Genomic DNA, 15,837 nt, shown 5'->3' on the forward strand with positions numbered 1-15,837 from the left:
GTGATATACTGTATGGAATACTTTTTTGAATATTATCACAGACATGGAGAAAACACGCCCACACAGCCAACCCAATAAACTTAGCATCTTTATTGTTAGCAAATATATCTTCCACCTAGTTACAAAGCAATGTTGCTAAACAGTTACAATAGTACAGTTACATGTGAGTTTTTCCACATCCATTTAAAACCATTTCAAGTCCCGTCAGATAAAATACTGTACAGTTTACATCATCATCATGGCAGCAGAATGTCAAAATGGAACAAATAATGTCACTAGAAGGTAACACTCAAATTTATTGGACAGTTTTGGTGACCACTGTCCTGCATCATCACAAGAGAAAAACACAGTCATGCAATATGCATTTATTCAACTTGAGAAGAAATAGGTGGTGAGCATTATTTAAAACTTCAACTGGATCAAATAATGACCAACAGGTATAAACAGTACATGGGGTTGTGGAGAAGGTCACAAGCTTGACACGCCCTTGTTCTCTGTTGTAACCGCTTTTACCTCACTCAAGGCTGACACAAAGGTGTTACCATGGTTACCAGTTGATCTTGAATAATTACATAGGCTATTGCTTCCTTGAAAGCGGGTCGGTCCTCTTTACATTCGCACCGCAGACAAGATACACCAGAGTTCACTTGGCAACGGACAGAGATCATCCTTTGTAGGCAGAAAAAAATGGAATCCACTTAAAAAAAATGATTCAATTATGATCCCGTTGCACTCCAGTTACCATCGGAGGTTATTTTTAAAACTCCGGCAAGAACCAATTGCAAGACATGTGCAGATGTGCCTGTCAAACACTGTGCAAAATAGGGAGCGTCTCAGGGAGTCTGGGGCCACTTACATTAACACCTAAGGCCCTGAAAAGCTCTAGATCTAATTTTCAGGAAATCTCAACTTTATTTGCATGTTGAAAGGTGTGGAGCAGAAGAGAAAATGAGGCTGACGGTGAACAGGCAGTTAATGTGTGTCGTGCTGGTGCCAAAGCTGCCAGCATGAATGTAATACCAGAGCCGCTGCCTTAACTTTGTGCAAACTGAGAGTAGGCTAATGAATAGATTTAACCTCCTGCTCCTCCTCTGCATCGTTGAAAAGCCTCTTTCTTTATTGATGTTCAGTAAATTTAAGCAGTCCATTTGCAAAAAAGTCCTTGTTTATCCAAAGGATAATGTTAAGAAGACCTTAGACAGCCCTCCTAAACAAAACAATAAAAGGCCCAACCTGGACTTAATTGCTTTTACTTTGAGTGTGGAGAAAATTTCAGAAAAAGGTCCTCACATACGTAACACTTGTTACAGATTATTTCTTGCTGTCAACTAAGTGTCTCAGCATTTTCAGGTAATGACACAAGAAAGGCCTCAAAGCTTTAAGCTGACAGCCTTTAAGCTGTCTCCAAACTTGAGAATCATATTGAGTGACACCCATGTGCAGCTGTTAGTCAGAGTCAACGTCCTCACACACTCTTATATGCTAAATCAGAATGCCTATGTTCCCCAGGTCCCTGTAAACACTGACGGGCAGAGGAGACACTTCATCCACAGTGACCTCCATCTATAGGAGCACTCTTAGGATTTGAAATGAATCACAACACAAAGCCCTTCACCTACAGACCGGGAATTGTAATATTGACCCAGCTCCACTTGACAATGCATATCTTTCTGACTCTATGATCCGGCAGCGATTGTGTGTGTGGGAGGAACACTGAGCACATATTGACTTGTTCAGTGTGGGAGCGAAGAGCTATGAGATAGAGATCTCAAAAGGCAATTGAAGAAGTTTAGATGTAGCGGGTCTATTTATAAATAAGCAGCCACATCATTTCAGTAAATAGGTGTATTCTTTTCTCCTATTTGGCATTATAAAGCAATGTACGCATACTTGAAGCCTATTCAAAGTTGCATTGAGCAGTGAACAACAGCAAATCAATCCTCATAAAGTGCTCAGGTGGGGATTTCTACAGAGTCCTGTTAAAGGACAGAGCTACATGTCTTTTCATGTTTTGTGTCCAGGGAGTTTGCAGATCTGGTATCACCTTCAGACAGACAGGAGTCCAGACGTGTTCAGCCCCGCCCTCAATAACCTGGCAGACGGACGACTCCATCGAATCAGAATCCACCGGGTGGGCAAAAACCTCTATGTACAGGTGAGCAGTACATTATCTTTTGCATTCCCTCTGATCCACAATTCCAACCTGTGTTCCAACCCTTTACTGCATGTTATCCCCCCTCTCTCTCTCTCTCTCTCTCTCTCTCTCTCTCTCTCTCTCTCTCTCTATAAAAAGGCACAAAAATAATCCTATGAAGTTTTTATTGACAAATATACAATACAAGTGCAAGGTATAGTGAAATTTGTCCTCTGCACACACATCCTGAATACTATGAATAGTGGGCAGCCAGTGTACAGCGCCCAGGGACCAACTCAGGATCTGACCGAGTGCCTTGGTCAAGGGCACTGACTGGAGAAATAAATCTAAAATACATGTTTTTGATGGTGGGGGAAACCAGAGCACCCGGAGGAAACACACACAAGCACGTGGACAACATGCAACCTCCACACAAGCTGGGAATTGAACCCAGTACCTTCCTGCTGTGAGGCAACAGTGCTAACCAATGAGCCACCATGCTGCCCCAGGTAGATGGACAACAAGCGGAGCTAGTTAAACTAACTAGTCTCCCAATATCAGACGATTAGAGATCTCCCTGGCTACCAATTGTCTGGGGATTTCTAAATGCAAGATAGTTGCTTGAACAGCGGAAGGAGTTTTCTTTGGTGACTGAGTCATCTTATAATGCACATGTTGCTTGTACGAGAGTGTTTAGAAGCGACAACTTTGGATTGGTTTTGCAATGCAGTTTTTTTAAATCTCTCATAGTTTGTGACTATTGCCGTGGGATGATATAGCTTTGGCTTTGATTGCGGCTGTGCTTTGGTTTGTAATAGGTTTAACACTAACTACACGCAGGGTTTGTGTGTGTGCAGCAGATTGACATGGTTGTGCCAGCTGGGCGTCGTATTTAAGCTATTGTATTCATGAACTCCTGCGGTGTACTGGTAACACATCTGTCATATCTGATAGAAATCAAAAATATTGCGAGGGAACGTAAAAGTACTTCAGATTCAAATTCCCTATGAGATCCTTTGTGGGCTCTGTAGAGCAGTGAACACATGAAGCCTTCCATGTGGATATGCAGGAGGCAGCCGCTGTCTCAAATTATGCTGATCTGCAACTGTTCTGCAGCAGTGAGTTCATTCAGCAGCTACATTTAGAGCCAATGCAGGACTGTGTGGTTCATATAGTGCAGTGTAAAACAAAGATAGAGAGGTGTGTTTGCCTTCACCACTGACCTTCCAGGTTCACAATCCTAGTCAACATTTTTACCATTTATAGAATAATTTAACACCAGGCTATCTGCACACCGTTGACACCCAGCTGTGATGTGGTGATTTTTCTGGTCAACAATGTCAGAATTTCTGACTGTATGTCAGTGTGAAACAGCTTTGACCCTATTTTAAAGTGTAGTGTGGACTGGGTTCAATATTGGTGTTCAGACAAAATAAGACTTTAAAAACCTCTGATATAGGCTGTATCTGAGACTGTGGGCCTGCCCTAAGAAAAAACTTGGAAAAAGGCGCCCCCTCACAGTGCTGTAGTAGGACTCAAGACTTTTGTTTTTCTATTGTCTCGGACTTGTATTGGACTCAGTAGTACAGAAAACCCAACCAATACCCATTGGTTTAATTCAAAATCCATCTGAAACGGGTGTTGACATTGACACAATGTCTCTTAGTATCGTATGCCAGGCTGTCAAAACTCATCTCATTGGTAATGGCAATTTTCTTTTCTGTCTTGGTCTTGACTCTCTTGCTTCTCTCGCTCGATCTTATGGACACTTTATGCACACTCAATTAACCCAAGATAGCCTAATATTGCTGTTTCATCAAAAAATCATAAAAAAGCTCTGTCCTTGGGCATTTATTGGTTTCTGACACTGGGAAAAACAGTCAAATCTCCCAGAACTACTGTATCTCTGAACTATCTATTTAACCAAATCACACTTTTAGGCTATTCTATGTGATCTCCTTTTGATAACTAATGTAATGGCTCATGATATATTTTTTCACTTCCATTAACTGAGCCTCCCCTTTGGAGCCCCCCTGGGGAGGCTGGACTCCCTCTTTGAAAGCCTCTGCCCTAGATGTCTACAAAACGCTCCCTCCCACTGAGCTAAACATCTAGACATCTTTTGACCCAAAAATCACCTAAATCTGCTTCCCGTGATTTAGGTGGCCAGACGTCACAACGACATTGGAGATATAAATGAATACATAGTTTAACAATATAATCTTAATTCACAGTCCACTCGCTAGCTTTTGTAGAGCTTTCAGGCTCATCTCACAGTCTTCATTAGCAGATGGGAAATGGCTCCGCAATAAAGAAGGGTATTTTGCGTTGTCAGTGATTGCAATCTCTTAGGAGCGACTATTATTGCATGTCAGAAGTCCCACACTTCATCTGATGACAACTGGACAAGCTCCTTGTGCTGATGAATCAGATCTGGTGAAAAGCTCCCTAAAAAGGCAAGAAAGTGGACGTAGAGTAATTTGCATTTTGTTAATCTCAGCCAGATGACTGATGTCTGCCAGATATGCCTACCTGTGTCAACAATGAAAATAAAGATATTTGAAATTACCACTACGTTAGACACTCCCCTTATTCCCCTCATCTTATATCACACCTTTACATGAGTGTACGAACAGACAAAATAGACACTTCTAACATACGGGCACTCTGGAAAAGAGACATCCAGATCTCTGAAGCACAAAACTGTTGTAGACTGATGCTCCATCAACATTAGGCCTCATGCCATTTAAGATCGTACACAGACTACATTATTTGAAGCCATAATTGCACAGGTTATTCCCCTCCGTTTCACCCACATGTGAGAATTGGCCACTCTTGCTCAGAGTTTTATACAGTGTCCCAAGATTGAGAATTACTGGATTAATGTTTACAGTATTATATAGATATCTCAGGATGGACCAGGCAGAGTATTTGTAGAGGTTACCTTGAAATGTTGCCATATTAAATCAAACCTGACTACCAACCCTTATTTCAAACTTAGCTCCCTTTAGGATTTCTGGGTTCTTGTTTGTTGGGGTGGGATTTATAATATATAATTGATCTGTAAATCATTTTCCTTTTTGTTTGTTTTTGTAAGATAAAATCAAGGTTCCCATGAATCAAGGTTCCCATGAATGGAAAAGCTGGAAATTTACAGACTAGAAATTGATTAAACTGACCAAATATCCTGGAAATAATCTATGTTGTCCTGGAATTGTTTGTATTTTAGCCCCCTATTTTAACCTAGGCGCAAATTTAGTTTGAAACTCGACTGTTGATAGACATTTCAAAGCAAGTTTACCAGATGTAAAGTGGAACTGACTTGTAGTGATCTTTTCAGGATCTAGTCTATTTTTTCCAAAACTGTAAGCACCATTCTCTTGTCTACATGCATACAGCATATTAATGATCACATTTCTTGTTGCTGTGGTTAATAAATACATGCACAGTGATGTTAATTATACATGCACATGATAATTATGTAAATATATGTAAATATATATATATATATATGTACATGCTTTATTATAATGTATGTCTTGGAGAGAGATTGTATGTACTGACCCCCCACTTAAGGATAATCTAAAAGGTTTATTATTATCTTTATTTATTCATTCATATACTCATGGTTATTAAGCAATTTCAAATACAGCCTAGGCTATGCCACACGTTCATTATTAATACTTGCAACTTTTTCCTGTTTAATTTTCACTGAAATAACCTATTGACATGCGTTGGGGTCTGTACCAAGCAAACATTTTTCTTACTTCTGTAGAGCAAGATTTGTAGGCCAGGGCCTCTCTGCAGCACTACAGTACTTCATCATAATGCTGTTTGTGTCACATTTTACCTTTATCAAAAGATTGCAGCTGCTGCATTTGGCCATATTCAGATTTAAAAAATATTTCAAATATTTGTGCTGCCTACCTAATATTTTCAAATGTCTCAAGCACCTCAATAAAATATTTAAACCATGAAATTACCACAATGTAACTGAGTAACTGTAAGGCCTACTCTATGCTAGGATTATAAACCAATAAAAAAACAACATACAACACATATATTAATTCATCTATTGCAGTACAATGACTCAACTCATCATATCAGCAGGAACTAGAATGGCATTTTCTAACTGCTATCCAAATGTTTAATAGAGAGAGGGTGTTAAAATACATTTTCCACTGCAGTGAAATCTATTCGTAGCTGGATGATCATATATATATCATCTATAGATGTTCCACTGTAGGCTAGGTCATTAACGTCACCGGACGTTCTGAAAATCCTGCAGTGTTTTATTGCTGATCATCAAGTTAAGTGGTGCAACTGAGTCAGCACGGTGGTGCAGAAGTGAAAGGTCAAAATCACTTCAAAGCCAGCTGTGGGCGGATATGGTTTTGTGTGAAGCCGTAGAGAACACAATCTATAATGTATTAAAATCTGCTGCTCCTGCTGGTGTTGCTGTTACCTCGGTTTAGATTTCTTGTAATCGGCTTGTTATTTGATTTCTCCCCACTCAACCAGATCGACCAGGACATCCACACAAAGTACACACTGTCATCTGATGCAGAGCTGATCTTAATCAGATCCCTGACATTGGGCAAAGTCACGAGTAAGTCCTCCAGTGATGTTAAGAAAATTGCTGCTAATTGTACGTGTATTGTACTTTTGTTCATTTGCTGTCCCCATTATTTTGTCATTCTTGACCTCTAAATTCAAAAAAATCAAACATGTTACCACATAATGTATATTTCCACCTACGTATCTCTGTAGGGAGGGAGAACTTCAATGAGAAAGTAATGGAAGCAGCCTCTAAAGGTTTCAGTGGCTGCCTGTCTTCGGTCCAGTTCAATCACGTGGCACCACTGAAGGCGGCGCTGACAAATCGAGGAAGTTCACTGGTCACCATCCGTGGTCCACTGGTCCAGTCAAATTGCGGTGCACTGGCAGAGTCCACCTCACACACACTGCAAGGTAAAACATTTACACACTCTCCTGTTTAACTCATACACAGACTACCACTAGTCATTTCTAGGTTGAGCTACATGCTAAGCCTCAAACGCTGGAGTATAGTCTGTAACCACTGACTAAAATCTTGGACGTGATGTGATTGACGCCATTCTGAATACTTTTTTTATCCTCCCACTAATCTACAATTTTGCTAAAGAATTAATCTTTCCAGTTCCTGTAAAAATGTAACATATTTTCTAGTTCCAGCTTGGGGATTTGCTGCTTTTCTGTACATTGTTGCACATTAAATATCTCTGAACTGAATGAATGACTGACTGACAATGCAAGTTATTTGAAGATGTCACCACGAGCCCAGGGAAATTATGGAGGGCAATTTTCATTATTAACTGACATTTCATGGGCTTAACGATTAATCAAAAAATAATTGACATATTAATCAACAAAAAAAGATAACTGCAGCCATAATTACTTTCTCTGTCTTTTGGCCTCTCCAGTGCTTGATGTTGCTACGTAACCATTTGGTTCTTTCGTGCCATTTTCTCCTCCTCGACCACTTCTCTTCTTCTCTTTGCTTCATTCGAGCATGGCTACAGTAAAACTCCACCCACCGCATCTCCTAGTTTTACGTTGTTTACCGACGACGCCTGTAGCACACATTGGACAAAACGCGAAGCCACACTAGGCTAGTAAAGGGGTCCTGTGTCTAATTGGGACCTTGGTTTGGACGACACTTTAAGCCTCAAAAAGTATTTACTAACCCCCTAATTTTCCTCTGTGGTGCCGGTCTCGCACTTTCTGGAAATTGACAATTTAAAAAACAATAACCATCTGACTGGCTTCCTGTTAAACCGTTCCTGTCTTTAAAACTTGTAACTAGTGTTTTGTGGATTTAGCTACAGTCTGTCTAAAGCAGACACATGCCAGCTGTGTTTTTCCGTCATCTGTCTGAAAAAACAGATGTGTTTCTATTTTTACCAATAGAGCTGTAAACACAGCCTCTGCAGTGACACATCTTTTTACACTTTAAATATGTTTTTTTCCCCAGTTATATGTGTAAGAACATGATTGTGTATTTGTTATTTATGAAGAGATGCTCTATAACGGAGTTATTGTTAGAGCTTTTTAATTATGTGCTGTATTTAACTAATGTTAATATTTAGAGTAAGGAAAGGCAGAAACTCTGCCCCCAACATGCTGTATATAAATATACATGATAAAACATAAAAAGTGACGTAGAACAACAAAAGAGAAATTAATTTCAGGCAGCAGTTTGAGCGCAGTTGGGAGTAGAAAGTTTGTGAATTGGCATTTTGGCAGCGACATGAAAACAGCTTGTCGTGTGGAGCTAAAACATGCCATTGCTCCAAGGCTTATTCACCATCAGAACCGATTCGGTCTGACACTTTGACACGGGTTAATTGGATCAACACATATCATCACTTCATCAATACCCTCATGTGAGCAGAGTTTAACATAGGTCACCTATGGGTCACCTATGGGTCACCAACGGTTGCTAACTTAAGTTGGTGATGTTGAGATGAGATGACAACCACAGAGATGTTTATAGAGAAAAATCTGATGTTAGTGTTGATACAGAGAGTGGGGGAAAACTGAAACTGAAACTCAACTTAATTTGGTCATTATGTCATATGCAGTAGGTAACTTTTATAAAAATAACTTTTTGTAAATATTGCTGAAATTTTCACTGTGTTCTGACAGTGATACATACGATAGAAAATCTGAAAAAAATCTGGTCTCTCTGGCTCGTTCTAGTGTTACTTGGTTGTGGATTCCTGCAAATACCATTAGCAATTCAGCAAATGTGACAAAAATATTTTTATAAAAACTACCTACTACAGCATTAATTCTAAAATTTAGCAGTGAAGCATAACCAACTCCACTTCAGAGATTCCAGACATCTCAAGGTCATACATGTGTCTCCTGTATGATAGGGACATTAATGAATGTGTCTGTTTTTTGTCTTTGCTTCTCCAGATCAAACTGTTACAGCGAACAAAGACAAGGAGAAGCATGGCAACGGCACCCAGAAAGATTTGGCTGTAATAGCAGGTCTGTGTGTCTCTCTCTTCTGTGCCGCTTTATTTTTCTTTTGGTTAATTGAAAATGAGTCCAGGCTGTTTGTTATTTGTTATTCTCTCCATTTGCCTCCTCCATCTTCATTCTTTTTTTTCCTGGTCTCTTGATAACTCAGACTTAGCTCAAGCTCATTCTCATTAGTGTCGCTCACACAGCTCTGTTTGAAATTAAATTTAAGTTGATGGTGATAATGTTGAAGGATTTCTGTGTGCTTTCTAATCAGGGAACCTTTTCTTTGCATTTTACTTCTCCATACTCTTGAATTGTATTGTTGTAATATAAAAGGTGCCCTGAGTTGATCTGCAACATCAGCCTGACTCACTTCAAACCTTGCATTAAAATGCATCTCATATCTACAGTGTATTAACCTGATTACATTTACACCTGGCACAGAGTGATGAACAGATTTGTCTCATTTAGACAGTTTCAATGGTGTCTGGTTTATTACAATCCGTACTTTGACACGACCACCAGATGGTTACGATGAGCTAAATGGCTGCTGTGAGCCTAGGTGAAATATTTTTGCAAGAACAGAGATTTATGGTAGTGTAACTGTAAAATGTGAAGTTTGATCATTATTTTCAACCAGAGATACGGGTGGGTGAGGATTATTAATCGTGGTGCATTTAGTGTCATTAGAATGCTTGGAATTTGTAGTTTTCAGCGATACCATGCATGTTGTAGTGGACAGACGAGGAAATTATCCCAGATTATTTGATCACAACTTGCTCTTATATTTACAAAGTTTATATTTATACAACTTAATCTTAAAATATGTTTGAATAACACATAAGAAGTAGTAAGTAAGTTTAAACAACATGCAATTGGTTTACAGAATCTGAAAGCTGAAGAACCCAGTAATGGTAGCGAGTGTCTCCAGTGTCTACATGGAGATTGATCGAGATCGGATAGCTCTGTCTAGCTCAATCAACTGAATGTCACATCCTCCTCTTGTTGCACAGGTCCAAGAAAATAACAACAAAAAATAATCAATAATACAGAATTTATAATACCTTCATGAACCATCTCTGAACCACCGTGATTTGACTCCCTTTTCAGTTTTTGGGGGGTTATGTGCAGGACTGCAACTGTTACTGGTCGCCCATATTTACCATAAAGACATGAGAGTGGTATCAATCTTCTAAGCTAATCTAACTCTCTGCAAGAAAGGGATTTTTAATAACTTCTGGGTTCGCTATAATCATCTTCAAGAGAATACATAAATTAAAGTATTTATGTATTCTATTGAAGATGCTAGCACACAAGAAACAATCAAGGACATTGCGATTACATTGTAAGCATAAAAAACCCACACTATTTAAATATACTAACAGAACATTAGTACATCAATGGCCAATTATGCCTCTTAGCTGAGCAGTGTTGTCAAAGTAACAATTCTTGATACTAATTTATTTATCTCCATGAACAAAATTAAACTATGTATCCAAGCACAGCTTTCAGTGTTTCATGGTAAGAATTCTTGCACAGCCAAGGCGAAGCAAACGGACATTATTGTCGCCAGTTTAAATCGGGATCAGAAGTCAACAGAAGAAACTTGATGGGGACAGCCCAGGCTGACAGCATTGTCCCCCGGTACCTACTAATGCTTCTTCCCTGCTGTGTTCTCAGGTGTGGTCACAGCGGTGGTCTTCATCGCTGTGTGTGCTCTGGCTGTGATAAGCCGCCTCCTCTACCAGCAGCGGCGGGCCCAGAGGAGCAGCAGCATCAAAGAGGAGACCAGGCACAGCGTGTACACAGACTACAGGACAGAGCTGCACCTCCACAACTCAGTCAGGGACAACATGAAGGAGTACTACATCTGACTGCAGCGTGCGCTCTGTGGACCTAAGACACAAACTTACCTCTCTCTTTTAAAGGACTAACAGGTGGACGTGCAGCTGCAGGATTTCTCACAACTACTACTAAACATCGCTGTGCCCTGGAAGTATCTCAGGAACACTGCAAAAGCCTGTAGCCTGCAGTCCACTTTCTTGATGCTCCAGTACAAGCAAGTGGCTGAATCTCTACAGCTGTTAGTGTAATTGATGTTGGTGAAACTGTCAGAATCAAGCTGCTGTGGTTTCCGTCGTTGCAAATTGTGTAAAGCAAAAGATCAGTGTCCTGCAGTGGTGGACAGAGGGACGAGTGCAGTGAGCGGAAGCTGCCGTCCATCCTGAAAGCGCACAACTTACAACGCTTTGTTTGAAACCCTCGAACGCTGAATATTTCAGTGGGACTCACTAAATTGTACTTGCAAGTCAGGAAATGTAGGCCAGGCCTGTAAGATATGCGTGCATTCGCTGCTGTCTTTGTTTTGTCAGTGGTGTTGAAAGTTGTAGAAGAAGAAATGGGGACAATACTGCCTATACTGTATGAGTGCCTAATTTGCATACAAGTTTTTATTTTGACATTTTAGAAGTTATTCATGTGATTTGCACAAAAGCAGTCGCATTTCCTGTACATAGAGATGAGCTTACTGTCTTTCAGTTCTGTAACCCACACTACATAGAATAAAAGGACATTTGAATTTCCCAGTCATGCACAACATCTTCTGGTTGACCATTACTATGAAGTGACTCTCAGTAATGTTTCTTTCACCAAGCTGTTTTCTACTGCACTGTTTGAAGTAGCATGGGAATTAAATCCAGGAAGTTGTAATCGTTTGTTAACTGGGTACGTACTAGATCCGTAACTTTCAACACTTTCAAGTGTTTCAGGTTTTCAAGTGTAGTCCCTAAGAAAGCTTTGTACACCATTCAAGCCACATATACTTAGTTGTAGGCAATATTTAGCTGTTGGCTTGTGAAATCATTTTTTTTTCCCATATTAGTTTAATTGTGCTTACTCTACTTGCATAAAAATCCAAAAACATGTGTTTATTGTATCATGAGTAGCAGAAATAGGAAATTGATGGAGAGGATTATAGTATTTAAATACAAAGCGGGCATCAACACCGACTATCTACCAAACTGCAGTTGAAAATCTTGCCAAACTTTGCAAGCAGCCAATAATAGTATCTACAGGCTACAACACACTATACAGGCATTGGTATATACAGATTTGGTAAACCACAAAGCTCCCAAGTGGTATCTCTGGTGTTCTTTGGCAAATGGGCAACAGTTTACTATGGACAGTAAGTGTGAAACTGGTTTAACCAGCATGAAAGTCGAGTTTGCAGTAATAAGAAACAATCACAGCAGCAGGTTTGTCAGGGCTTGTACAGCTATAGAAAGCCCTTGGGTTAAATGTGTCCGTCACAACCCACTCTACTATACTTTGTCACAGTACATGAGTGATTTGTACCACCGCTTAAAGATTGTAATGCTCAGTTGCTAGCTTGGTTTCAAGTATGACGTACCAGTGTAGACCCACCAACTGAAAAAGTACAAAAGTTACGCTTGTTATTTATTTTGCAGCGCTATTCAGCAGTGCTTGGAGCTAATCAAGAAAAAGACCACTATGTTACCTTGTTTATTTATTTATTATTTGGATTAAAGGAATAAGTGATGTCTTATATATATTTTCAATCAGAGTATATATTACACTGGTTGATCCTAAGAAAAAATCCATACACACAAACAAGACAAAATGTCTAGAGCCAACCCAGTGGTCTTGTGAGTCTGCATACACCTTCAAATTACAGCAAAGCATGGATGGAAAATCTAAATATTTTGACCTGAAGGTGGTGTCAGTGGAAAAGCAATGTTACCTAAATTTCAAAATTGGCTTGTCAGACTCAGCTCTACATGATCTGATTCATTATCCATGATCCTTGGCTTCAGCTGCTCTTAGGCAGGTTAGATGTATTTGTCAGTTGTACTTTGAGCTTAACATAATGGATAAGCCCAAAGAAAAGCTGAATCTGAGGCTGACAGGAATGTGATATTTGTTTTTCCTCCGTGTGTTGGACAAGTCAATGTAATTCATCCTCTTGGGATCATTAATGTACGAAATTTCGAGGAAAGCAATCGAACAATTGTGAAGATATTTAACAGATTCCAATTTTTGGGACTGATGGATGGAAAGACCGACGGAAAGACTGACAAACAATATCGCCCTTCCTGGAGCCCCACCGCTACCAAGGCTAAAGATTACATGACTGAAAGTGAGAGTGGCATGGTCAAAAGATAGGGTCTTGAGCCACTGGACCCCATCTGTGCATGTCCTTGTTATGTCTCAAGATGTGATCTCTAGTATCAGTGAATGAATACATACCTCTCAGAGTGTTTTGGTTATATTGCAATGGATAATATCATGTGGTTACTTCTTAAATGATTTGTATAGCTGCGGTTTTATTAAGGATCTATTGTATAGATGTATAATTTAATAATAAAAGTGAATATATTGTTAATCCTCCGTTGTAAAATAACTTGACTTCAGCAACTTTAAAAAAGGGGGTTGTGTTATATGTTTTTAGAAACATTGTTCATGGTGATTGTCAGTGGGGCATTCCATTCTTGTTGCTGCACTAGTTGGAAAGGGGGTAGGGGTCTGGAGAGTGCCTTAACTAGGGATGAGTGAGTACACCACCATGTCTGTTCAACCAACCATATTATCTGTACTCATATATGTACTCAGAATGGGCGGGGCTTGGACTCGAAGTGGGTAGAAATTGTTCATTTAGCCTGAAATTAATCAGACCATTTACAGAACAACCTAAGAACGTAGCTTCAGATCAATGTTTTTAAATCACAAAAGTAAGAAAACTATTTGCAGAAGGGTTTTCCTGCTATGTTTATGAGTATGAATATAGACACATTATACTCTGAGGATACTACTTCTCGTAAAAAGTACATTATTTGTATACTCGTTTCAGTTGAGTACTTGCTCAAACCTTGCATGAACCTACTTGCACCCAACCAGTCGTACCAGATCACAAAAGATCACAAAATCACACAAGAATCCATCTTGGCAGGATTCAAGCTTTGCACTTGTGTCCGAACCTCAGTGGTCTGGACCAATCATCGACAGATACAATATGAGCTACGGCAATGGTTTAATGCTAGGTGTGCGTGACGATGTGTGCAGTTGCTAAAAAGTTTAATGTAGATGCTGCCAGCATCTGTTCTATCAGAACTGGAGACTATTTCTTTATTGAAAGAAGAGGAAAGAACAGCACTGAAGGCTTTTCTTGATGGAAAAGATGTTTTTGCTCTTCTCCCGACTGACTTTGGTAATCTGATCTGATTGGTATTTTTTGAAAGAGCCTGCCCTTTTCCAAACAGTTTCCAACAACGACTTCCCAGATGGTTCTGTGTAACAAACCACCTGGTGCAGTCAGACTAGAAGATCCTTGCAGGCAGGCAAAAAGATTAAACTGGCATTGCTTGCTTTAAATATAGCTGCTAAAGGGGTTGAAATATTTAGACAACTCTAGCTACAAAGTTTCTAAGTCAGCAACAATTACTCCATCTGAAGACGAGACTTCACATTACTACGTAATGCTGTCATTGCATCAGACTGTTGCTGTTTAAGAAGTTCAGACTTGCGTCAAAGTACTCTAAATACTTTGAAACAAGCTAGACAGTCTATGATAATTTGGCAATTACATGGAAAACAGGAAAACAGTGGGGAATATTGGAGAACAAATGAATTATCTTCAGCAAATATGTCCACAAATATGTCCTGTGCTAATTTTAAAGAATGCTCCATTCATTTGGTAAGAAGAGTGGTGGAAAAGTTGAAGATGTCATAACTGAAAAAACATACTGAAGATGGCTCACTAATCACTTACTCCTTGAGTCATGGCCTAACATTCAAATGACAATAGAAAGATAGCCCTGAGGCCCTAGCATCCAACCCAGGGGGGGGGGGGGGGGGGGGGGGGGGGGGGGGGGGGGGTAAAGGGAGGGGGAAGAAGAGGAGCTTTACATGCTGACATGGCTGCAAACGAGCAGATCACTTCAACGTCACCATTCCCGGCCCAGTCATGGGACACCACCGCTAAACATTTCTCCAAATTCGACAATGTTATCTGCCACGGGAACTTTCCAGTGTTGTCGCCATCACTGTCTATATTCCTCACAGTGGTCTTCATCATCACCATCACTGTTTACATTTATGATGTCCTATTTATTCTCCTGTACAGCACTTTGGTCAACTTTGGTTGTTTTCAAAGTACTTAACAAATAAAGTTGGATTGGATTGGATTGGATATCAGTAAAAACCTCAGTAGGTAGCTGCTTCACACAAAGATCAATGAAGGAAAAAAATTGTCAACTTGCCATATCAAGAGGTCGGTGTGCCCTGCAGCAACTGGCCATACTGTCTTACCTTAGTTAATGTGCACAGATCACCACAGGGGTGTACTACAAAGCAAAATGAATGGCTTAGTGAGGTATGTTGAGCCTAAAGTCAGAGTTTTCAGTGTCACAACAGTGGCTCTCTTTTAACCCGGCTTGATCACCATGGCAACTTACACTGCACACCTAACCTGCTACGGAGGAGGTTGTGTCCAGAGTTTCTTATGTAAATCACCTATAAAAAGCCCCACATTTTTATTAATTATATTCTCTATTAGTGATATAGATTTTCTCCTGAGGGAATACATTATATATGCAACCTTGCTGAGCTGTAAATAAGTAATGTCACCGCCATGTAATTAGCACAAACTGTATGCACCACGTGATTTATTTTGC

The 15,837-nt window shown here is 39.8% G+C and overlaps 1 protein-coding gene across 2 annotated transcripts in view; it reads left to right on the forward strand.

Moving 5' to 3' along the window:
- Positions 1-13,550, forward strand: part of LOC127365473 (contactin-associated protein-like 5) — a 92,524-nt gene extending 78,974 nt beyond the window's left edge. For both annotated transcript variants that reach the window (XM_051403576.1, XM_051403577.1), the window contains 5 exons: positions 2,022-2,155; positions 6,656-6,743; positions 6,905-7,105; positions 9,098-9,172; positions 10,829-13,550. In XM_051403576.1, the coding sequence (XP_051259536.1) occupies positions 2,022-2,155; positions 6,656-6,743; positions 6,905-7,105; positions 9,098-9,172; positions 10,829-11,022 (692 nt within the window). In that variant the 3' untranslated portion in view covers positions 11,023-13,550. The remainder of the gene's footprint in view (positions 1-2,021; positions 2,156-6,655; positions 6,744-6,904; positions 7,106-9,097; positions 9,173-10,828) is intronic.
- Positions 13,551-15,837: the final 2,287 nt, after the last annotated feature.

This window comes from Dicentrarchus labrax, unplaced genomic scaffold (genome assembly GCF_905237075.1).
Source record: "Dicentrarchus labrax unplaced genomic scaffold, dlabrax2021, whole genome shotgun sequence".
Taxonomy (NCBI): Eukaryota; Metazoa; Chordata; class Actinopteri; family Moronidae; genus Dicentrarchus; species Dicentrarchus labrax.